This window comes from Embiotoca jacksoni, unplaced genomic scaffold (genome assembly GCF_022577435.1).
Source record: "Embiotoca jacksoni isolate LCO1_2020_lvr unplaced genomic scaffold, fEmbJac1.0.p SCAF_1, whole genome shotgun sequence".
NCBI lineage: Eukaryota > Metazoa > Chordata > Actinopteri > Embiotocidae > Embiotoca > Embiotoca jacksoni.
In genome coordinates this window covers 2,818,368-2,843,395 of record NW_027185229.1, presented here as the reverse complement: position 1 = coordinate 2,843,395, position 25,028 = coordinate 2,818,368, and the positions used below count along the sequence as shown (strand labels likewise).

The 25,028-nt window shown below is 41.7% G+C and overlaps 2 protein-coding genes across 2 annotated transcripts; both read right to left on the bottom strand.

The window, feature by feature from the left end:
* Positions 1-146: 146 nt before the first annotated feature.
* Positions 147-4,837, bottom strand: LOC138201847 (E3 ubiquitin-protein ligase DTX3L-like). Its single transcript, XM_069155355.1, has 8 exons — positions 4,760-4,837; positions 4,335-4,453; positions 4,175-4,228; positions 2,567-2,774; positions 2,292-2,461; positions 1,003-2,199; positions 690-907; positions 147-596 (listed from the first exon to the last, which is right to left on the bottom strand). Exons 1-8 carry the CDS (start codon positions 4,827-4,829, stop codon positions 527-529), a joined length of 2,106 nt encoding a protein of 701 aa, XP_069011456.1. The 5' UTR covers positions 4,830-4,837; the 3' UTR covers positions 147-526.
* An 862-nt stretch (positions 4,838-5,699) lies between these two features.
* esyt1b (extended synaptotagmin-like protein 1b) lies at positions 5,700-25,028 on the bottom strand. The gene is made up of 52 exons (XM_069155343.1): positions 24,367-25,028; positions 23,450-23,491; positions 22,429-22,563; positions 22,267-22,340; positions 22,093-22,165; positions 21,878-21,967; positions 21,651-21,706; positions 21,024-21,144; positions 20,753-20,929; positions 20,444-20,526; positions 20,176-20,224; positions 20,002-20,091; positions 19,788-19,883; positions 19,281-19,352; positions 19,104-19,190; positions 18,870-19,019; positions 18,626-18,733; positions 18,349-18,525; positions 18,166-18,251; positions 18,033-18,081; positions 17,772-17,861; positions 17,604-17,699; positions 16,870-16,941; positions 16,661-16,747; positions 16,427-16,573; positions 16,038-16,144; positions 15,769-15,946; positions 15,517-15,687; positions 15,356-15,438; positions 14,897-14,945; positions 14,725-14,814; positions 14,448-14,543; positions 14,073-14,144; positions 13,666-13,752; positions 13,411-13,557; positions 13,212-13,336; positions 12,533-12,650; positions 12,374-12,453; positions 12,120-12,231; positions 11,301-11,477; positions 11,120-11,202; positions 10,569-10,617; positions 10,368-10,457; positions 10,126-10,221; positions 9,701-9,772; positions 9,523-9,609; positions 9,269-9,415; positions 9,029-9,177; positions 8,399-8,530; positions 8,218-8,320; positions 7,778-7,827; positions 5,700-7,509 (listed from the first exon to the last, which is right to left on the bottom strand). Exons 1-52 carry the CDS (start codon positions 24,727-24,729, stop codon positions 7,482-7,484), a joined length of 5,448 nt encoding a protein of 1,815 aa, XP_069011444.1. The 5' UTR covers positions 24,730-25,028; the 3' UTR covers positions 5,700-7,481.

Here is a 25,028-nt window from a genome sequence, read left to right as displayed (position 1 = left end):
ATATTTTTGCTGGAGTACTTTACCAACTAAATAACAGATTATGTTGTGAATACATTTTTACAAATTGTACAGAAAACAAGTCGCTGTGTTGTGTTTTGTTTACAACTTGTCCTGATAAAGGAAGGAAATACTGTGATGAGTCAGCGTGGGTTCATTTCATCCTTTTATTAGGCAAACAGGAAATCTAATCATCTGTGCTGTGACATTTACAATGGTGATTACATTCATATGCAAATTTTCATTTTCTACCAGTACATGTTTAAAACCTTTAACAATCAAGAAAGACCAAAGGAAATCCTTCATTAATTAATGCTTAACATGTGAAGAAAATACTTGTTGCAAACAATAAAGTCTTAAGCTGGAAATGTTTCCCAGGGCACCTCAAAGCAACCTTTACTGATCATATGAAACATTAGAAGAGAAGAGAAAGCAAAACATGTGAATTCCAGTAATCGCTTGCTTCAAAGAAACATTTAACAGAAGGATTTTAATTTCTTAATTTCGTAAAATTAGATTGCAATTCGTCTCACTCGATGCCTTTAGCCTTCAGCTCCTCCTTGACTCTGCTCAGGTAGTCAGGGTCAGGATATCCATAACTGTAGAGACAGAATATGTAAAACGTTTCCACAGATATCAACATTGAAAAATAATTTAAAGTAAATCAGATGAAAGAGATTGAGCTACTGTACCTCTGCGGTCCTCCTGTCGTGCTCGTCTTGTGGTGAATATCATTCCAGGTCACCTGGTTCTCCATCGAAGTTGTTCTGGATGTCCCAACAGTGAAAATGAGCTTCTGGTCAAATGCTCTTTTCAACAGTTGCAGCACTTCTTTGCCCTTTCTGTTGTTTGGGAGATATGCTGTTCTTTTGATACCACCATAGAACTCTCCAGGTTTGGGATGTTTTTCCTGCAAAAGGAGAGTGAAAGGTAGATATTAATACATTCAAAATAAACAATGTGAAGGATTTTGTCAAATGAGCTTTTAGGCATTCAACTACCTACCGTTTGTTTTCCAGCTGGAATATGATAAGAGATCATTATGGTGCCACAGTCATTGTATCCTGGGAGATGGGAGTGTAGTATATCCCAGGTCATGTTTCCCTCTGGCTGGTCTCCCTCCATCTTACCAAAGACATGTTTGCAGACTGGACAGATGTGCCCTCTGACTTCCACAGCTCTTTGCAGGCATGACTCACAAAATTCATGTTTACAATGAGTCAGCTGTTTCTTATTGGTAAATGTATCCATACATATAGGACACGTTTTCTCTTCTTTGTCTCTGGCTGTTGCCCCCCCTCCCATGTTCAGCCCAGGTGCTGTTGGTTGATTCCACACAGCTCCATTGGAGGCCTCCTCCCACTGATGACCACCGGTCCAGGTGTTCTGTGAGCCACCGAGCCCGGTGGCACCACGGGGTTGGGTCAACTTCAGGGGTGACGTGGCAATCTTCTGGTACAAACGAAGAAGAGCTCTGACTGCATGGCTCACCATGGAGGGGTTTCCTACAGCTCCTTTGTAGAAAGCTTTGACATGAACTTTGCCTTGACTGGTACCTGATTCTTTAAAGTCCACATCAAACTCAGCTTTGATCTTTTCTACTTTCTCTTTAAAAGATGTGGTTATCAGCTTCCAGTAGCGCTTCTCAATGGTTAGTCCATCGACCAGATCGTCTTTGATGGTCATGCCAATCTTGGACGAGGTGTCTTCGGACGTCCCCTCACGCACTTGGACAGAAGCATTTGTGTTTGTATTCTGTGTTGGAGATACAGACTTTACTGCATCTACACTCAACCTTGGCCCGCATACAATCATCTCTTCAGACGAGACAGTTACCAAAAGCTTGTTTGGTTTTCTCTGGATGATTTTCAGTGCAGCACTCCACTGATCTGGATCTACGTTCTTGAAGGGAATAGCTTCTCCACTGAATTCTGACAAACACTTTTGGACAACGTTTGTGAACTCAGTGAAAGCTTTGTGCGGGGTTCCATCTTTCTGGTCTGCTTCGAACGTCACCTTCACGTCAGTGATCATGTTAGCTCCATTTTCTTTCTTTATACGTTCAACTTCCTGCTTGTAGACGTTGTTCACATACCAGAAATGAACCAGTTGGACAAGACCAGAGTTGATCTCTTCCGGTTCTACTGCTGTAGAAACTTTGCCATTCTGTTCCTCCTCATGTGACACTTGTGGCTCTGTTGCCTGGATAAAAATTACAGATATTAATTTAATTAAAAAACATAATTTCTTATGTTGTAATTGTGCGTTTCAAGGATGTATTACACAGTACATACATCTTGTGTCTCTGGCACTGAAGGGGTGGGGGTCGGTGGAGCATTTTCTTGTATTTGTGCATCCTGGTCTGGTGTTGTCAAACTAATAGATATTATGGTGACATCGTAATCGCTTTTTTTAACATAGAGTGTTTGTCCAATCAGTTTCGAAAGCTCTTTGACATATAGGCCTTAAAAAAAGAAAACAAACAAACAAACATGTAAATCAGTATTCATACAGAGTACTGCTAAAATGAATTGTATTTGAGTTATATATAAGTATAGTCATACTGCACCTGTGCCACCTTTGATCGTTATTTTAGCACTGCTGTCTCCAAAGACCTTTTCAACCTTGCAGTTTGTCCTGCTATTGTTGCTGTTGAACCAAGTCTGAAGACATTGCTCTAGTTTTGTTTCCAATTTCAGTGGTGGACCAGACTTTCCCCACTTCAATGACAGAGTAAGCCAAGCTTCATCTTGATCCTGCTGTGAACTCTGGGAGGCCTGAAAACACACAGTAAGACAATGCAGCCTATTACTGAGTTGTGCAGCTGAAAACATCTGCTTTGAAAATATTTATAGCCCCGTTTACAAAAAAGTTGGGACACTGTGTAAAATGTTGAATAAAAACAGAATGGGATGATTTTCAAATCATGTAAACCCATATTTAATTGAATATGGACCAAAGACAACAAAAACTAAGATATTTTATTGTTTTTTTGGAAAATGAAAATGGCAGCAACACATTTAAAAAAAAGTTGGGACAGGGGCATGTTTACCACTGTGTTGCATCACCGCTTCTTTGAACAAAACTCTAAAATTTTGGGAACTGAGGAGACCAAGAAGTGAAATGTCCCATTCTTGCCTGATATGGATTTTAGCTACTCAACAGTTCAGGGTCTTCTTAGTTGTATTTTTCAATTCATGATGCTCAGAATTTGGTTTCTTCTTTGCGTGGTAACGTTTTAACCAGCATTAGTGGATGCAGCAATGAACTGTGTTCAACGACAATGTTTTTTAGAAGGGTTTCTGAGCCCCTGCAGTGATTTCCACCACAAATTTGTGTCTGTTTTTAATGCAGTGCTGCCTGAGGGCCCGAAGATCACCACCATCCAATATTGGTTTTCAGCCTTGTCCCTTGTGTTCAGAGATTTTTCCAGAGTCTCTGAATCTTTCAGGACACGTAGAAAATGAAATCCACAAATTATTTACAATCTTACATTGAGGAACATTTTTCTTAAATTGTTGCAGTATTTCCCTGCAGTCTTTCACAGAGTGGTGAACTTCTGCCTATCTTAACTGCTTCTCTGAAATGCTCTTTTTACACTCAATCATGTTACTGACCTGTTGCCAGGTAACCTAATTAGTTTACACAATTTTTCCAGTCTTTTGTTGCACCTGTCCCAACTTTTTTGAGACGTGTTGCTGCCATCAAATTCAAAATGAGCATATATTTTTGATAAAACAATAAAATTCTGTTTCAACATTTGATATGTTGTCTTTGGTCTAGTTTCAATTCAATATGGATTTATGGAATTTACAAATTGTTGCATTTCGTTTTTATTTACATAACAAGCATCAATTGTTTTAAAATAGATGGTTGTTACCTGGTGACTTTGCAACGTCACAGCAAGTTTCACTAATGACTGCAGTAACAGAACATTACACACTTTTTATAATATAATATAATATAATATAATATAATATAATATAATATAATATAATATAATATGTCATATTTCCTCAGTCCCCAGAGAACAGAAACTCTAATCACAGCTGATCTTTACTTTCACTTTTAAATACGATTTATAGAAAACATGCAGGCCTGCTGAAACTCAGCCAGGATTTCCATCCGGTTGAAAATAGAATATTTCATTGAACACAAACACACTAATAATATTTACCTCATCAGGCATCTCAGGCGTTGTTGATTTTGGCGTGATGTCAGTCGCAGGACCCTGTAACGGCAAAATATGTTAATACAAAATACTTCGAAACAGTTTTTAAAAGTGCTCTTCCTACTGAAGACAGCCACTGTGAATATCTACAGTTTAATATTAATACCCAAGCTCCATTAGGAAAGCTCTTTGCTGCTGATCCGAGGTGCGTCGATGGTGGATCAACGTCCATGGCCGTGTCTTCGTCTGGGTCGACTCTGTGTGACATTTCGACAGTCTTCTTCCCTAAAAACACCACATTTATGACATGCACGATGGCAGCAGTGTTCGCGGTGGTCAAACCACCACCAATTCTTTACATTCATGTACTGCACCCACAAGTGCGCAATACCGACGGAGATTCTTGCAGCTCGACTCTACTTTCGGTTACGGCAGCTTGATGCAAAGTTTTACACGATAAAACACCTTTTACTTTTCGTATGTTTTATATTTTTAAATACGCTTTAAAAATAACGTTATGTCGAAAGCTTTGTTACGATCTGAACTTTAATACACCACGTCAATATGACCTTTCAGGCGCAGAGGACTTACCTTGGCTGCTTTGAACACTTCTATTTCCTTGTAAATGAAAGTGAAAGCACTGCAGCTTAAAAGGTTTCATATCAGAGGTGTGTTCATACAGTTAAGATGGCCGTGGAAACTAAACTCCTCCTTCAGTCCCAGAAAAAAGACAGAACGGGTATTAATAAGTAAAATGTTATATTCCACTGTCCATTTTATCAGGAGCAGAAGTTTTCCTGCAAATGTCACTGGTGTATGGAAGACCCAATCTGCCAAAATAAAAATAAAACAACAAATAAATGATTCTATAAATAAATCAATGTCAGTTAATGCACTAAAAGTATTGTGAAAAATAAGTGCAGGCTTTACTAATGGCTACATTTATTTACCTTTTGTATTTATTTACTGTCCCAATTAATTTTGCATTCCAATTTTCCGTCCAATATACAAGTTGTCAAAATGTACAGAGTACATTTACTTAAGAACTAAGTAAAATCAAAGTGATGCTTACACATTACAGTATCAAAATAAAAGGAACTATTAGTAAATTTCTCCACCGTGGGATTTATAAAGTCCAAGTCTAAGTCTATTATGTATTTTAAGTTATGCGTAAGTATTTTTTACTTTGCGTAGTTTGTTTTGCAGCAAATATTTCCAAATTCACGTTTTCACGTTAGTCCTTTGTGTTTGTAGGTTCTCTGGGTAGTTCTGCTGTCACTGCTGACAATTAATGCAAGAAAACCTATGTTTTTATTTTCTATTTTAATAATGAAGAAATATAGTCTGTGGTGGACAGAGATGTCTCCAACATTAATTCTGCAATATCACCACATTTTTGAGATTCAAGTAGCAGTGGCAAGATTTTTTTCACACACAGTATATCTACCGTAAACATATTGCATATCAGCAGAAGTCAGCTCTAGCAAACAGTTAATATAACGGGTAGAAACAAAAAAAAGTCCCAAAAAGGAGATGTGCAAAATCTGTTTATTTTTGTCACCCTCTCTCAACAAACAGCATCCAATCTGATCTGCAATCTTTGCAAATATACACAAAATCAAACATACTATAAATGTGTGTGTAACATATCACATCTTAATTGTAAAAAAAGAAACATAAAAAAAATATTTCCAAAGGCACTGTCAAAAGCTGCATGGCTGTGAAATAAAAAAGAAATGTCATAACACAAGATCCTAAATACTGAAATGGCATTAATATTCACGACCGATATATGCAAAACTAAAATCTAAAAAGGTTGCTGCACTTCAAACAAGACACTCTCGCATTTAAAAAGCAACTTGCAGGTTGATGACTCAAAGTGGTGTGTAGGAAAAGTCACAAAATCTATTTACTGCAGGCACGACAGAAACATTAAGAGGTGAGCCAGATCCACTGTAACAATCTGATCCTAACAGTAGCTTTGAAACTGAATAGGACGAAAACAATAATATAAGTGTAATTATGCGCCTCCCAGGTGTAAAAGCAAGAAATTATGATGTGCAAGTAAAGTTGTGTTCCAGTCATTGAACTCTGAAGTTTGGCATCACTTGTCAGGACATAAGGAAACTAGTACTGGATGTTTCATATTGGAATATTGATACTTATAACAGACACTAATACACAAGCATCAGCTGGTATCATTTCTCACATTGTCTGACGTTAGAGCTTTATGGTGACACATTGGGAGCGGACACAGCTGACTAATTTGGAAGCTTGCAAACATTAGAAAAGAAATTCAGCACAAAGTCTGCGTTTTCTTCGAGCTGAACCTCTGAAGTGTTCTTGACTTTTGCTCCTGCCGAAGCTACCAAAACGTTTAAGCGGCCGTTCAGCAAACTACAAAACAATTTTACAGCTTTGTAACATCACGATAAATAAGGATTTCATTTATATTCACTAGGCAGTAAGTGAGTTTTTCACTATTCTTTCTTCTTATTAGCAGAAAGTCACATAAATGTAATATTTTCCTTTTGGACTGGAAATCAAAGACGATGAATCTAATGTTGAGAATGATTCAAAATTTGGATAAGAAAAAGTTTCTCTCATAAAATCATGAAATTAATTAAGCATTTTCTTAATTAATTAACAAGTTAAACCTTTTCTCACTTCTGCGACCCCATCAGCTCATTCTCTATTCCAACCATTCATTTTAAATACGTTTACCTCAATCTTTAAAGCTTTAGCCACCTTTTTACATCACATTACATTTCATTTAGCTGACGCTTTTATCCAAAGCAACTTACAATAAATAAGTGCATTTCAACCATGAGGGTACAAAACCCAGAACATTTAATGTGAATATCCAACACTTTAACATTCTATGTGTGTCACGGAAAATATGTAAAAACATAATAAGTCCTCTTAAAGTATAACCTTTGTAAAAAATTCCACCTGCAAGTTGCTCTTTTAAACTTTCTCGCAGCAACAAGGAACAAACAAAAAAAACATGACATCGCTCTCTCAGCTCATCGTTCACTTCGACTCTTTAAAATCTCTTCACGCAGTAACGTGGCCTTCAGTTATAACTTACCAACACTTCATCCACTGCAGCCTCCTTATCTTTGGTGAGTGTATTGATGCATGTGAACATACAGCGCAGTCCACTTCTATGCTAAACGGTAACACACAGAGAGCTGGGTGGAGGCAGGGAATAGAAGAGAGGAGGAGAAGGCATCAGTGTGAGCAGCAGCAGTGCAAAGTTGAGCGATGAAATTATCACCGCTGCACGACGACGTGAAGGCAAGCAGAGCGACTATTCATCTTCGTCTTTCAGAGTGAACCTGGAATCAGAAGGGGTGGCGGGAGGGTGAGGGGGGGGGGTGTCAGTGAAGGATCAAATAACCTCATCAAAACAGTGAAAAGGTGGCGAAAACAAGCGCTCAGTTTAATTCAGACATCACCTAAAATAGAAGCATCTCAAACCGAACCTGTCCGTACTGAACTGAACTGTTCTCCGTCACTGACGACACCATTAGGTTGTTTTTTTTTTAAGCTGTCTTTTAAAGTCAGCGCAGGTTAAGTGTTTTGAGTTGGAACGGCTCTGCTCACCATTGTGTGACTCCAGACTTCAGGTCGATCTGGGCCAACTCGATCAGCACCTGAAGAACAGGAGTGGCAGCATGTGTGTGTAGTGCATGTCAGAGTGAAAACAGGAGAAGGAAAACACTCTGACAGAACAGTCACGCAATGAATGGGAGTTAGCAGCCAGCCAAGGTCACATAGAAAACTAATAAGAAGGAGTGACTTTAGCTAACAACACCGAGATAACTGATGGACACATTTTATTCACTTTGGATTTGATGAGAGAAGTTGAATGGGAGTCTATGGAGCCGGAGGCTCTTTGGAGACGACCTCTAGTGGCACTCGGTGGTATTGCAGCTGAAGACACTTCTGGATCAGCGTCATTTTTCAGACCCGAAAGCTACGAACACTTTTATATCCAGTCTGTGGTTGCAGTACATTGAAAGCCACCTCAGTTTCAGACTCACCTGTCCAATAACGTCTCGGCTTCTGAAGGAGGCGGAGTTATTTTTCACAGAGACACTGAGGCGCCTGAATCTCGCCTCCTCCTCCGTCAGATCGTACTCAAACCTAAAAGACGTGGACAAAGATGATTACAACTCCAACACTGCAATCTGAATCTTAATAAAAAGCTGACAAGGCAGCTACCTCTCATTGTACTCTGGGTTGAGGTCTCTCTTCCTCACGGCCGTCTTCCTCTTGGTGGCCTTGCTTTTGTCCGGCAGCAGCATGAGGGAGACGTAGCTGTCTACGCCATCCTTACTCTGTGGCAACAGACCTCTGTGTGCAGGGAAATACAAGCAAATGTTAAAAACAGATTCAAAATTGTACTTCTTAAAGTGTGAAGATATTCATTGAAGTATATTCGAGCAATATAACTCCTATTTGTAAATACAGAAAAATGTGCAAAGTATGTATTTGTCATTTTTCATTTGAGCTGTCGTCGACAATTTCCTTACGATGTAAGTTTTTCTATAAAGTCAAATTTGTTTTATGTATCTCACAGATCTCTGACTTCTCTGTTGTACAAATAAAAACAGTTTCTGTCAAGATGTTGACTATTTATTTTTTGCTACACTCAGATCAGCAGTCAGAGGACGTGTAAAATGTATTCAGATCTTTACTTTTTTCAGCAGAACATACAGTAATAAACTCATGTCTTTTTTGAACTCCTATATCATTTCTAAATAAGCCTATCTGTTAACATGGCCTCAAATAACATGACAATCGTGACTGATGTGACCACAATCTGACTGCAAGTGTTTTGGGCTCACACACCTGCAGGCATGGATGACGACCGTCAGCTTCCTCTCTTGCGACGGATATGAAAGAGACAACTTCACCTGCCCATTTCCAGATCCACAGCCGGAGGCAGCGCAGGGCAGAGACCCCGCGTCGATCATGTCCACCATTTTGGAATCCAGAATCTATTGAAGATTAATTTCCCAGAGTCAGTATTAATTAGCCAGAAGCGTTTCACTGAAGCACACGCACTTGTTTTTTTTTCAGTCTTATCACCTTGAGCTCAGCCCTCAGCAGGGTCTGACTCTCGGGTGAAGCTCCGTCCAGATGGAACCACTGGTCCAGGACCAGCTGTGGCTCGGAGAGCAGCTCCTTGACGGGAATCACCAGAGATCCCATTGGCTGGTCCCAACCACTGGACAACTGCAATGCCAGAGAGCATGAAACTCCAACATTACTACTGATAAATGTAAGGAAAGGTAACCAGTGTCCATCAAAACAAATACAGTACATGCAATAAAGTTCTTTACCTTCAGCACAAGCATCTGTTGTTTAGGGTCATGAACCAGGAAGTAGAAAGACTCATTCCACTGAGGGCTGGTGCTGCGGTCGCAGAGCTGAGGAGGCATGATGAAATAATAAGATGTTACAAATAAAAATATATTTATCATACTGAGTACAGGAGCATCGATGAATCCAGAGTCTCACTTTGGTTTTGTAGGTTGTTTCACCCAGAACCAGCTCAGCTCCGGCTTTGGGTTCTTTTCCGCTCCTCTTCAACTGGCCGGTAAAAGAGAAGCATTTGAGTTATTTTACACGGTGGCCCCCGAGGGTCAAAACGCAAAAGTCATTTCACAAAACACAAAAATATTTTAGAAAACACAAAAACATTTTCGAAAATGCAAAAATATTTCAAAAAAGACAAAAACAGTTTAGAAAATGTCCGAAGATTTCAGAATGATCGGCGTTTTCTGAAAATGTTGCGTTTCTGAACCGTTTTTGTGTTTTCAGAAACGTTTTAGATTTTTGTGAAATGTTGCTGCGTTTTGACCCTCAGGGCCACCGTAGTATTACATGTGGAATGATTTTTGGTGAAAACAGTTCAGTATGTAAAGAAACTGCAGGTGACTCACGGGAAGTGAATGCGCTCCTTCTATGTGGACGAAGAGCAGAGCGGCCGCCGGGACAACTTTGTTCTGATAAGACTGGAGAGACTGAAGCTGCAGCACCTGTGATAAGAACCGCAGCCAGTCAGTTCAGATAACAACTGAATGTACCAATGTGAATAATTAAATGTCAGCACTATCCGGGAGGCCGGGGACGAAACTGCAGGTTTAAACAAACAGAGCGAGGTTGAAGCTGGCGAAGTGCCGACCTGGTCCAGTCTGTCTGAGGTTGACGCTGCAGGAACCCATTCCAGTATCACGTGAACTCGTCCTGATTTTATGTCATTCAGAGTGAACCACTGCAACAGAAACGAAGTCGGTTAGAGAAGGCGGCCAACGGCCTTCATATTTCATATCAGCAAACGACACGACGCAGAAGTCACGAGGTGCAATTCAAGATAACGAGTCACCTGGTCTTTGTACTGTGATCTGATGACCTCGTTTAGCTTCACACTGAACCTGTGGACAGGAGTGCAGGGAAATGGTTAACAACAACAACAACAACAACAGGGGTTTAGCTTCATATAAAGAAGTTAACATATCAGGGTTTTTAATGCATAAGGGACATATTCATGATATTAACAAGAAACATCAGGAAGGCAATCGACCTCCTCGATACAGATCATTTAAAAGTACTCATGAATACTTCTTTATATATTGTATAAAATCAGTCACAAGATATTCAGGTCACACTCATATTTAGCAGCTGGGGCTTCTTAAAAAAATTTTTTTTTTTAAATAACAATCACATGACTTCTTTTATCTGTTCTTGCTGAAAAATTAGTTACAGATGTTTTTGTTGTAGATTTTTTTTTTTTGTTCTTTTTGGTGCAACATTGTGTAAAGTGATGTTAAATGTGTATATTTATATTAAAAATTATTACCCAAACAGATGCAGAAACACAGGACTGTACACTTTTTTTTAATGCTGAGTATTAATTAAAGAATACGAGACACACACCTTCCTAGGAAGTCATCAGAATCAAAATCCTTATCAAATGCTTCAAACTTGATCTCCTGGACGGCGTCTCCACTCAGAACAACCTGTTCAAAACAAACACATTTTAATAATAACAAATAGAATACTGGACATGCAGTAAAATCCAAACAATATGAAGTACTTCAACCTTTAGTTTTCATACCTCATACATTTCATTCCATGTTGGGTTCAGGTTCTCTTTGATAACGTGACTCTTAAATGAAACCCCGCCGACGTTGATCTTGACGTAGGGGTCGCTCTTGCCCTTCACCATCCCCCCCATCAGGTTGTCCTTCGCCACCAGACTCTGGGCCTCCAGCAGGTGAATCCTCAGCAGTCCCTGCAGGGTGGAGACATCAAGTGTTATAAAATATACAGGAAGTCCTACAGAACAAAAGATATGTAGCTCGGTGTACAGAGAGATGTCACAGCGACTCGTATCACCAGAATGAGACTGGAAAACTTCCTTCTACTGAAATCTGACACGCTTTTGTTTTTGAGCACACATTATGACACTATTTAGGATTAAAATGAATTTTTATACTATGTTGGATTAGCTGTTTATTCAAAATTCAGTTTATAACAAATTATTTTGTCTATTTTTGTTTATTTAGCAAAGGTTCCTTTTTAAAACCAGCCTCATGGACATTGTTAAAATGAGTGTTTGGTACATGTTTAGTTTTATTCTAAGCATCTGGAAGTCCTTCTTTCTTTACACGAGCCGGTGATACAGAAGTTCAATAGATGACACACCAGATCCACCAGAGCAGCAGAGGAAGCTGAAATCATTCTAGCAGAACTAACTGTGATATTTATAAAACAAGAGGAAGTGGCACATTGACAGTGTTTGGAAAAAGGTGCGAGGTGTTGTTTAGATTTTTTTTTTTTTTAATTTTTTTAAAGATTGCTTTTCTGCATTAAATGAACAGGAAAAGCAAATCACAGCAGATCATTTCATTTTCCACTCTGCCAATAAACCTACCTCTTTACCGAAGTCTCGGCTCGGGGTCGTGTGCGGTGGAAGAACTGGACCCACTTTAGGGATTTCTGGAAGTCCCGTCACTGTGGCCCCAGCGAGACTGTCTAAACCAGAACTGCATTCACACACAAACACAAAAAAAACCACACCTTATGACACGTTTCTTGTTATATTTTTCAGCTAATTTATGATTTTTCCAAGCAAAAATTAGGGCAAAAAAAAAAGAAATGCAGTCGTATTTGTGACGTGCAGCTCACCTCTCTGTTTGCATTTGCTGTGGTTCAAGGTGTCCTTTAACAGCTGCGTGTGGCTCGTCTGCATCTGCGGGTTCGTCCACCTGCCGATTCAAATTATATTAAAGTTACAAAGGTTAAAATAGACATTTGGGACAGAATAACACCGGAGATGTGACTCACTGCAGCAGCAGAGAAGGTATCAGGTGCCGTGTGGATGGCAGCGGGTTCGGGAGGATCGGCCTTTTCTGTGGAGGCTGCGGAAGCTTCGGCTGCTTCAGGTTGGTTTGATGCGACCGACCTGAAAAACAACGCTGCTGTTACACGACAGACAGACTGGAACAAATCATTCAGAAATATATCTATTTAGCTGCACACATGTCTTTGATATTATATTGTTCAGGCCTCTCAGTTGTGTCTTCTTTCAAGTCACTCTTAGAAACACACTATTTTAGACATGTTTTTGTTGACTGCATTTGCATTGATTCACTCCGTTTTATTTTTTGTATTTTATCATTATATTTCATTAACTGTTGCCTATTGTGTGTTAAATGTATGTAAAGCGCTTTGTAACTTGTTTTTGAAAAGCGCTATAGAAATAAAGTTATTAGTATTATTAAGTCTCTTAAAGGAGTACATTTCCTGTTATAACCTTCCCTACTATTCCTTCATTCACCCACAAGCCCTGCACTTTTTATTCAGCGTGTATTAGTGCTTCCTTGTGTTTTAAATGTGAATGCACTGCTTACGTTTCTTTATATTTAAACAGCGCTTGTTAGTATGTTTTTGACAGCTTCTGAATCAGACTACAGAGCAGATTTTTTACTGTTTACATTTTTCAAGTCAAGCACCAATGACTCACTCGTGCGTCGGCAGCTCTGAGCTTTTTTCCACCTCACTCGCTGCTCTGAACGTCTTCTCAGTGATCATCTCTTCTTTCTCTGCAGCAGACGGCTGCGGAGCTTCAGACATCCTCGAGTTGAGGATCTGAAAAACAAATATACAGTTGGGTTTCTTGCTCATCATCTCTCATCTCGTGTGTATAGTCTTTATTCTCCTGCCTTGAGCTCGGCCCTCAGGAGGATCTGACTCTCCACTAAGGCTCCATCCAGATGCATCCACTGGTCCAGGACCAGCTGCGGCTCAGAGAGCAGCTCTCTCACGGGTAGAACCAGAGACCCCATCGGCTGGTCCCACGCACTGGACAGCTGCGGACACCAGGACACATTGATCATGTCGGTCAGAACTGGTTCCTAACAATAGGAGCAGGCTTTAAATGATTTATATTAGTGTTTGGAGACGTTGAATTAATTCACCTTCACGATGAGCATCTCCTCTCTAGGGTCACGGACGGAGAAGCGGAAGGTCTCGTTCCACTGAGGTGATCTGGAGCGATCACACACCTTCAGACAGAAAAGGTGTAAATGAAGGTAATGAGCAGATCAATCGTAGAATAACAAGAATATAATGTGTGTTTATACACTTCATTTTAATTTAAATTCAGCAAGGAATTTGAACAGCATAATAATGCAAATAATGGAGTCAAGTACTTTTTGCAATGCCACCACAGGGAGAGCCAGAGGTGAATTTTTACATGCTAAACATGGTGTTTTTTATTGAGTTATTCATTATGTGTTAATCAATCCTGGGAGAGTGACAGACAGTTTTTCATGATATTTTATTGACTAAATGTTTCATCGTGTCTGTGCTCCTGATATCATACCTTGGTTTTGTAGATTGTGTCACCAAACACAAGCTCAGCTCCAGCTTTGGGCTCCTTTCCACTTTTCTTAAACTGCACACAGAAAAAAAAACCAGAAATTATGTGAACAGTTTTTTGCTCTCGATAATTATGGGTTGAGATCCAAAACTTTCTTTAAAAAACATAAAACATTCCTGATTCACATCATTGCGTCATAAAATCCAACAACAGTTAACAACAACTGCGTTTTTTTTTCATCATTATTTGCTTCTTAAAATAAATTGTTTTCCACTTTATGCCAGTGCAGGATCTCTCTTTCCAAACTTCTATCTTTAAAGTCTGACACAGCACACTTATTATAGTGTTTGGCAGTGGAGAAAATTACTCAGGACTCACAGGCAATGAGTGTGCTCGGTCCACATACACAAAGAGCAGCGCTGCAGAGGGAACGGCTTTGTTCTGGTACGACTGGAGAGACTGCAGCTGCATCACCTGCACATCAAATGAAAAATACATTACAGTGACTCAGCAAGAGAGGAGGAGAGTGAAGACAGAGAGGCGGGGTTCAGGTTTGAAATGATGCAACATAAAAGAGCAAGATAAGATAAGATAATTAATATACTGCATGTGAATAAGAGAAGAAATTATACCAAATGATTTAAATTACACTAACTTGGTCTAAGGTGTCATTGTGGGACACGGCTGGAACCCACTCCAGAATCAGACGGACGCGACCTGACTTCACGTCACCCAGCGAGTGCCACTGAAACACAGACACAGATGTGTTCACTTACAATTACACAGGAAAGGGAACAGATTTAATCATGACTGCGAAGATTTCTGACCTGGTCGGTGTACTGGGAGGAGATTATGTCTGCAACACTGATTCTGAATCTGGTCACAATACGTGGGACAAAAACACACAAATCAAATGCACAATCAGCAAACAATGATTGACAAGTCTTAAAAATGTTTTTTGATGTGGTCAACTATTATCAATTCAGAATAACAAAATGGAGATCTTTATATAGTAGTCAAAGTTTTGAGATACACTGACTCTCAAAGTAGCACAATTTTAATCCAGGATGAAGTGACTGAGGGGTCAAATCTTTGTCAACAGCCATCCTTTTTTTTTTTTTTTTTTTTTGAAGGGGACATGAAACAGAAAATTCAACCCCCTCATAGCTAAAGTTTTGGCCAGTAAACACATACAGTATGTTTACTGAATATCATGCTCAGGAAGTCAGTGATCAGGAGCCTCCCAGTCATTACTGAACAAATGAAAACCTTAAATTAATCCTGACCTGCCCAGGAAGTCATCTTGGTCCATGTCTTTATCGTACAGCTCCACCTGCACCTCCCGACCTGACTGAGGCTTCAGCACCACCTGAGGGAGCACAGAACAGTTCAGACAGATGAACTCATAAAAGATGAGGTGGTTAACTGTAGATTCCTTCATACGCACCTCATACATCTCACTCCAGACCGGGCTGAGATTCTCCTTGACCACGTGGCTCTTAAACGTGACGTCTCCGACACTGATCTTGGCGTACGGGTCGCTCTTGCCCTTCGCCATCATCATGCTGTCTTTGGCGACCAGACCCTGAGCCTCCATCAGGACGATTCTCAGCAGCCCCTAACAGGGAGACATCTTTAACTACATGTTGATCTTTATTCAATTTAATCTCTATCTCATATCACTATATTGCGATGTTACCTCACTGGCGAACGTAAGATCTGGAGACGCGTGAGGAGGTAACGTTACGGCCGCAGCCGGCGACTCTTCCACCTCATCTTCAATCACATCAGCTGAAGGTTCTTTTGCTTTAACGTCTTCCTGCAGAGTCACCGAAGAGACGATCGTCTCCACAGGAGGAGCGTCCACTGAACTGGACCTAGAAACACACAGAGCAGCGTTCAGGCACATTTAAGAGATATTGAAGAATTGTGACGTGAGAAGAGACTTTTCTGGATTAACTGTCTCACATGAGCACCGTGTCTGTCTCCGGCTCCCGTGGAGCAGAGGAGGGGTCTGATGCAGAAGTGGTTTTAGCCTTGTGAGTGGCACCAGGACATTTGCTGGGAATCAGCATCTGATGAGGGTGATAATATTATAATTTCACCTTGTAAATCAGATTTATAACAGTTCAGACTGCAAAAACAAGTCGAGTACAACAAGCACAAATTCAAAGAACTGCTTCAAATATCTCATGTTACTGTGTTAGCAAAATAAAGACAGAGAATGGGAACATATTGCAAAGAAAAACATTTTAGGACACTCACTTGCCTATAAGATAATAAGACATGTATTAAATATTTGGAATGAGATCATTTGAAAAAAAAAAAAAAAAGAAAAAGAGAGAGGGTTATCTTACCTTGAGTTCAGCCCTCAGAAGAACCCGACTCTCCGGCGAGGCTCCATCCAGATTGAACCACTGGTCCAGAACCAGCTCTGGTTCAGACAGCAGCTCTCTAATGGGAACAACCAGGGAGCCCATGGGCAGAGTCCAGCTGTGGGAGAGCTGGAAACACACAACAATGAGTCGTTACATATGAGAGATCTCTCTATTTCCATCTGTATGATGGACACTCTTTCTGTTCCAGGTTACCTTGACGACAATAACATCCTGTCTGGGGTCACGAACCAGGAAGCAGAAAGCCTCGTTCCACTGAGGTGACGTTGTTCGATCACACACCTGCAGAAGAGACGCAAGAGTCAGACGACATTACGGACAGACGCCGTGTCTCTCTGAGTGTTACAGCTCGGTAAAATGTATCTTAAAACACAACGTTATCTGAACGAGGTTTCAGGTCTTACTGTAGTTTTACGGGACTTTTCTCCCAGAATTAATTCTGCTCCCACTTTTGGTTCTTTTCCGCTTTTCTTCAGCTGCAGAGAAACAGAACAGTAAATGACATTTTACTGGGAATTCAAAAGTTAACTGTTAACTTTCGCAGCTGTATTAAGCCTGTTAACTCTGTAGGCTGTTTTCAGGGAAGTTTCACTTCCTTCACTTTTAAGCTCATAACTCGGTCATTATACGTGCTAACCATTCATGCCGTATCTTGTCTTTTTCAGGACACTCGAGGCTATCCAAATCTTTCATTTTATTTGATAGTACTTAGAGATTTCTTATATTAGCCTTTATATTAAGGAACAAATATCTGTCTCGTGAAATTGTTATGTTTTCACATGTGTCTCACCATGAAATATTGCTAGTAGAGATATCATTTTATAGGACATACACCCAGGTGTTATGTGCCAATAACTCAGCTGTAGTATAGGGCCACAAATACATCATTATCAGTTTTTGTTTTCATACAAACTGGGATGTAAAGTCAGTCCTATGATGGAGACAATGCAGGAGTCAGCTGTGATTTAAAAAACTGATTATTTGAAACGCTTCGTCACACAGACGCAGCACTGACATCATCGGAAAGCTCAAGTGGTGCAATTTTATAGGATATCTCGTGCATCTCGTGATTAATACCTGCTGTTCAATTTAACTGAGAAGAGGGGTGGGAATTTGGACGCAGGGTTAAAATACTCACCGGTAATCCATCTGCTCGCTCCACAAACACAAACAGGAGCCCTGCCGAGGGAACGGCCTTGTTCAAGTACGACTGTCTGGAATAGAACTGAAGAACCTAAAAACACAGGAAAGAAGTGAAAAATAGGACTCAAAATCACCACAAAACACTTGATTTAAAGATACCGACCTGGTCCAATCTGTCTGGCTCTGACGCTGTTGGAACCCACTCCAAGACCAGGTGAGCTCGACCGGACTTCACATCACTGAGAGAGTACCACTGAGAAAAAACGAGAAAACTTTAATGCAGGAACTATTCGGTCGGGCCATCATGCAGAGGAAGCATACGTAGCTATTTTTTAAAAATACCAAAATATGTCCGTACCGTAATAAACTGAAGAATGACGCAGCTGGCTAAAAAAAGGTTTTCTTAATTCCTAAACCAGCTCACCTGATCAGTGTACTGAGAATCAATGATGTCCTTCAGACTGATCTTCAACCTGTATAGGAAATATAAGATTAGATTATATCATGTAGAATCCAATAAGCACACGTGATAATTAAAGCACATGCAGTGTAGTTACCTGCCCATGAAGTCATCCTTCATGTCCATGTCTTTATCAAACACCTCCACCTGCAGCGCCTGGCCTGGAAGCTGCGTTAGAATCACCTGCACAGCGAACACAGTCACACATTTAAAAAGGGCCTCCTTTCAATCTATTATAAAACACAATATTCATGAACACATGCAAACTCCAATCATTTACCTCATACATCTCATTCCAGGTGGGGTTGAGGTTGGTCTTGATGACGCGACTTGTGAATGTTTCTCCTCCGATGTTGATCTTGACGTACGGGTCACTCTTGCCCTTCACCATGCCTCCCATCATGTTGTCTTTAGGAACGAGGTTCTGGCCAGCCAGAAGGTGAATCCTAAGCAGCCCCTGTAGAAAAAAAGACAAATTACAAACTCAAATTTATAGAAATACTTAAAATAAACCTTTAGAAATAAAAGAAAAATGTAATCTCAATGTCCTCCATTACCTCTGTGGCAAAGCTGGGATGAGGGGAGGTCTGCTTGGGCAGCTGTTTGGCAGCTGACAGAGTCGATGACACATCAGAGGAAATACGCTCCTCATCTAACCACAGAACCTTTGTTGAAGTGGACAAATGATATATTTATTGACTGCCTCCACTGTGGGTGCCTGTTTATATTTCAGTGTATTTACTAGACGTTAATCGGTGTAGCGCACAGCAGGATTAGTGGATAGGTGTCGCTGCCGTTTACCCTGAGAACTGAGTTGATGTAGATGCGACTGGCTGAGCCCGAGTTGTCCAACTGGAACCACTGGTCCAGAGAGAGATTGGCATTTGACAGCAGGCGGGACAGGGGGATGGTGAGACTGCCCAACGTCTGCACGCGGTCGGCATCCTTCACCTGATGACCGACAGACCAAATAAGACCACGGCAGGTTTCCAAGCATAAGGTTTAGAACAGAGTACCTAATCTACAGGCCGTTACCTGAATGTCTATGTCCTGTTTGCGAGGATCTTGGATGAAGAAGGTAAAAGCTTCTTCCCACTCCGGATTAACGGTCGTGTAACAAGTCTGAAGACAAAAATAAACAGTATGCACATGAAAAATAATGACAAGAAACACAATCTACTGTATTTTAATTGGCTCTCCCAGCAGGAATACCTTGCTCTCTCTGGTGATGTCCTGCACAGACAGCTGCACCATGGGATTGGGCTCCTTATTTCCTTTCTTCATCTGAAAGATATGCAGTTCCAGACAAATATGAGCACACAGTAAGGCATGTGAACGATGGCGAACCGTGACCGAGAGCAGAGCAAAAAATAGACTTATCTACCAAGCTGACAGTACGTGGTGGATGTGAATAATAGTGTGTGTACGGCTGCCATGGCAACAGCACAAATAAGTTAAAGGAAGCAGCATATTCCACAACCTAATCAGGAAGTTTTACACCAACGATTCTGTCGCTGCTGTTCCCTTTCGTGTACGACACGACAGCAGAATTTAGCAGAGGAGGGTGAGTGTTGTTAACAGCCTCAGATAAAGTTAGCTAGCGGAAGGTATGAGGGTCAGAGGCCGAGGCAACAAAGACGAGGAATGCGAGACAGATGGCGGTTGCAGCTCTGCCCCAGTTTAACCGCACGCAGGAAGCACGAATGTGATGTGACTCACGGGAAGTGCCTCAGCCTTGTCCAAATACACAACCAAGATGGCAGCAGAAGGGGGATCGGCGGTCTTAGTGGAGACACTCTCGTTCCTCTTTAGGATCTGGGCGACAGTTGCAAACAGAATTTTTTTTGTGTTAATAGTTTGACACCAAGAAACAGACGTCTAAAGGACTTCAAATCTCCACAGAAATGTGTCGCTGGAAATGAAAGAGTCAAACCTGCTCTAGCCGATCGGTGCTGGGCAGCAAAGACAACCACTCCAGCCTGAAATGAACCCGTCCAGACGGAGTGTCTTTCAAAGTGAACCACTACGAACACATATAAATACATACATTTACAATCCATTTATTAATAAACTGTTAATACAAAGATGATAAAAACTTTACACTTACATCATCGACAGCGATGGATTTCTTCACAATGCCCAAATCCAGTTTGGTCCTTTATGAGTGACGGAAAAAAAGACAAAACAGAAAATAAATAAATACGATCAATAACATAGAAATCCGGTTCTATAACTTCAAAATAATAAAAAAGAAATCCACTAAAAGGTAGTCGACTTTTTCCCGCTGCTCACGAGAGGTGACAAATGAAAGGTGAAAATGATGTAAGATCCAACAAAGGCACACAGGAAGATGAAGATGAATAATGCATATGTACCTGCCCAGGAAATCATCCTGGTCTGGGTCTTTGTCATAAACCTCCACCTCCAACTCCTGACCCGGCACTTCATGGACTATAACCTGATGTACAGGACACACATAAGGACAGGAGGACTGACAGAGGGACTGGTATGGAAGCTGTCTGCGGCCTCGTGAATGAAAATGAACACTTTAATCCCTCAAATACAGTGAAATGACGACATCGCATAGATCAATGAAAAACTCAGACTCTTCCAAAAAAAAACCTGCACACGTAGTGGAGGGATGGCACAAACTTCGAAAATAAACCATTCTCCGTTCCCCTCACCTCATACATCTCCCCCCACTTGGGAGAGTCGGTGTTGTCAATGTGTTGGGAGGTGAAGGTCTGAGGGCCCACCCGGAGTATGGCATAGGGGTCCGACAAGCCAGCCATGACGCCTTTCACGTAGTTGTCCTTGGCTGCGAGGTTCTGTGCCTCCAGCAGGTGGATACGTACGACGCCCTGAGAGAAAAGAAAAGAGGTTAATACACTGGTGTTTTCTGACACGTGAGCTGCTGTCATGATCTGAATCTGCAGGTGCATATTCAGGCTTCACCCTGGGCAGCGGAGAGCGCAGCTGGGCCACATGCAAGCCAGGAACCAGTGGGACGACCAGGCGGTTGGGCAGCACCAAGAAGGAGGCGATGGCATCCATAATCATGCTGTCTGACATGACGCTGTAACAAAGGAGAAAATGAACAGCTTAGTGGAAACGATTTACTATTCATTGTATAGTCAAACCATATTAACACCTCTGAGGTTGTGTTTATTACAACCAAGCATCCAAAGAAGTTGTGACGCTGTGACGAATGTAATTAAAAACACAATGTGATGATTTGCCATATTTAATTGAAAATAGACCAAAGACAATGTATCAAATGTTAAAACTGAGATATGTATATATATATATGTATATATATATATGTATATATATATATATATATATATATATATAAACTCATTTGGGACAGGGACAACAAAAGACTGCAAAAGTTATGTAATGCTAAAAAAAATAGAGGGACCTTCCAGCTTGCTATCAGTGCACAGTTTAAAAGACTGCATCCGTGATGGCATGGGCAGTTGCACATGTAGGAAGGAACCGTTAATACTGAACAGCTTTTATGTACATGAATATAACATATACATGTGTAAAACAAAGTGAGGTTATTTCAGCACGACTCACTTCAGCCCAGGAACGTCCAGCAAATTAGTCAGCCCGGTCCAATTAATGTCAAGTTTCTGGGAAGAGATCAAAACGGAAGAATGCCTCGTAAATCAATCAGGATTGATGGGAAATCAATAGCATGAAAAGCATAGGAGACTATTCTGGGGCACATGACACTGCACAGTAATGGGAGTTGAGGGCGCAACAAGAAAAGGACAAATAGAGGTGACTGTGGATGGACGTACAGGCCGACGGATGAAAAACATAGTGACGGCACCGACTATGGGCACATCTCCAATCAGAGGCTCCAGGATGACCCGCATCATCCCATGAAGCTGAGGACGGAGACAGACAGGATGTCGGTGAGATTATTGCCAGAAAACCTCTTTGAAGTGAGAACTTCTCATGAAATGCTGTTATTTTTTTATGACACTTTTTTAATCCAGACATGAAGACACACCTGTATTCCTTTGACTCCAGCTTTGCAGAAGTACCTTTTCACTTCAACATTGATCTCTACATTACCAACGTAGCTGAGGACACAAGAACAAAATAGTGTCGACCTACAACAAAACCTTGGAAAGGCTCAAAACACAAGATATGACTCGGAAGAATAAAAAAGATAAACAGTCACCTAATGTACAGATCTAGCAGGACTTGTCCTTTATCGTTCTCCGTGTGAGCCTTGATCCCAACAACCTTCATGGCCTGAAGCAAACGAGAGCACATGTGTTTGGGCAAAAACATAAAAGACGTGCATCGTTTGTGTGGATATTGAAGCTCTCTGTGGCATCACCTTGTCTCCCATGTCCACCTTGGTGAAGCTGAGGGTCTGGAGGTGGCTGCTGGAGGTTCGGATGGACGGCGCGATGGTCTCTACCAGCAGCTTCTCCAGGTACTGACCGACAAAGGGCCACACCTGCTGCAGTACCTGCACAGACCACCGAGCACACGAGATAAGATGGTTTTTATAGGGTTAAAAAAACAAACACAACACGAGCAAACGCAGATCACTGCTTGTGGTGAACTCGCAGTAACAAAGCTCTCCGTGAGATGCCTTTCCTTTCCATAAGCAATCACGGCAGAATGACGGAGACAGCTGGAGCCAGTTGAGCCTCCTCAGCTGTTCGTCTTCATATTTGGGTCCTTGCACGGATCCTTCGCTCTACTTTCTACACAACGTCACTGCTACTGTATAAACTAGTTTATTCTTCGATTCTGTGGAGAAGAATGTGAAAGCAGAGGCCGAGTTTGGTTGTGTGTGCTTCTGCAACTGTGTGGTTAGAGTTTGGCATAAGTGGGGGGTGAGTCATCAGCTGCCTGCATGAAGGCGGGGCGGTCTGCTGACCTCCCCTGCAGACACCAGGCTCAAACCTCCCCTTTGTGTGCTCTGATTCCAGGATCTCGTGGTCCTGATAACGTGAATATTTGTATTTCTGTGTCTTTATTAGGAGCTTTAGTTTCTTTGGGCTAAAGGAGGCGGGGACGGAGCTGCAGTTTTTAGTTGTTGTTTTTTAGTTTTGAGAGACCGAGCAGCTCCGCCCCCTTCCTGTCTGCCTGGCAGCCTGTAATGAAATGGAAACGTTGAGAGGTTTACATGGCACCGGGCCTGCTCTCTGCAGCACGGAGACAGTGGCTGCAATAACTGGGGGTGTGGCCTCGTCTGAAACAGGCAGCAACAGCAGCAGCCCTGCTATCTATCTGCTAGCACGGCTATTATCCCAGCATGCAGTACAAAGTGTCAATCAGCACAGCAGCTGGGCTGCTGAAGGGACAGACAGTCATACAATAAAAAGAGGGAACCGCTGATGTTTTACCTTATTCAGCCATTCGACCTTCTCCACATCTGGAAAGTTGACCTGAAGGAAAAGAAACACAATACAGGAACACACTTTAACTAAATCTGCTAAACACACAACAGGAAAGGGAAGTGATTCATTCATAAATGATGCCGGTCTGGAAATGTCATCAGTGGCACTGCTGATATCAGCCACGTTTAGGACTGAACACAAATTTACAAAAGGTTGACTCTAGTCAAAGATCCCTTTGCATTATATGGATATTAACTGTGAAATATAAGTGCTTTAAATGTTTTCTGTTATGCTTCATTAGGTGCAAGAAAATCCAAACATGTGTCATTTGTTGAGCAGCACTGTTAAAACTGAAACACAACCCCTCCCCTCCCCCTCCCCCCACACACATATCCCTTCCACCCCCCTGATTACTTTGATGAGGAGATGCTGCTGTCTGGTTGTGCAAGCAATCACGGATATCACTCAGAGAAAAGGAACCCATAGAAACCTCGATTTGGGTGTGGCCAGAAGTTCTGAGTCAAAACAGACCCATGTGGCTTTCAGCAACCACGATGTATATTTGCAAAGACTGGACATCTTAATGTTTTGTAGTTGTTGCAATGCACTAATTGCCCCAAGTCCTTATAAATAAGATTTGTTTTGAAACCCAAACACATATTTAGCAACTGTCTCAGTCAAGATGATGGAAGGACATTGTGTACAACAGAAATGAGCTTTTGTACACTTGATTGCATGTTTTCACCACTTTAATAGTTTTTTAATAATACCGTTTGGTGATTTAATAACAGCGAGTAACGATAATTATTTTGCCTTTCACTGAACAGACCCCTTATCATATTCTACCCGTGTGTGGGGGGGATATCATCAGGTCCACAGCTATGTCCTGTGAGGTCAGAGTGTGCTGTGATGTCACTTCTTACCCACGCAGGAAGGTCTCTCTTGATTTTGGACACTCTCATGGAGGACAGGTCCTCCTCGTCGCCGATCAACTGGATGGCGGACCTCAGGCGCGCCTCCTTGGCCTCTCGGGCGTGTTTCCATCCCGTGTAGACCATCATGCCGAACACCAGCAGGCTGGTGCTGACCCGGTAGTAGCCGGCCAGGTAGACGGGCAGCAGGGCGCCCAGGCACTTCCCAAACGTCCAGAGCACGGCGACCGCGCTGATCCCCTTGGGTTTGGCCACCTCCGACTCCACGGGGCTCAGCGCTTTCTTCTCGGCGTCGCCAGTGCTCGGACTGTCGGCGCCCTTGGGCTCAGTCGGCTCCGACTTGTCGCTCTGCATCGTGTTGTCTTTCTAAACACGAGAAATACGCAGTATGGCCACCGATAGATGAAAGATTAAAAACTGTGGTCGAACTTCTCGGCTTCTCTTAACGTCTCATGTCAACAAACGTCTGAAGGAACGCTCTGCTGCGCCGCTAATTCCCTGCGCGCCCGTGACGCAAATTACTTCATTATTTGAAAACGGGATCTGTGATCGCTGGATTATTGGAGCAGTTGTGGCGAACACGTGCAGACACGAGAGGTGGCCGATGGCAAACTGTGCTCCTCCTCACCCAGTCCCGTTAACTGGATAAGAAC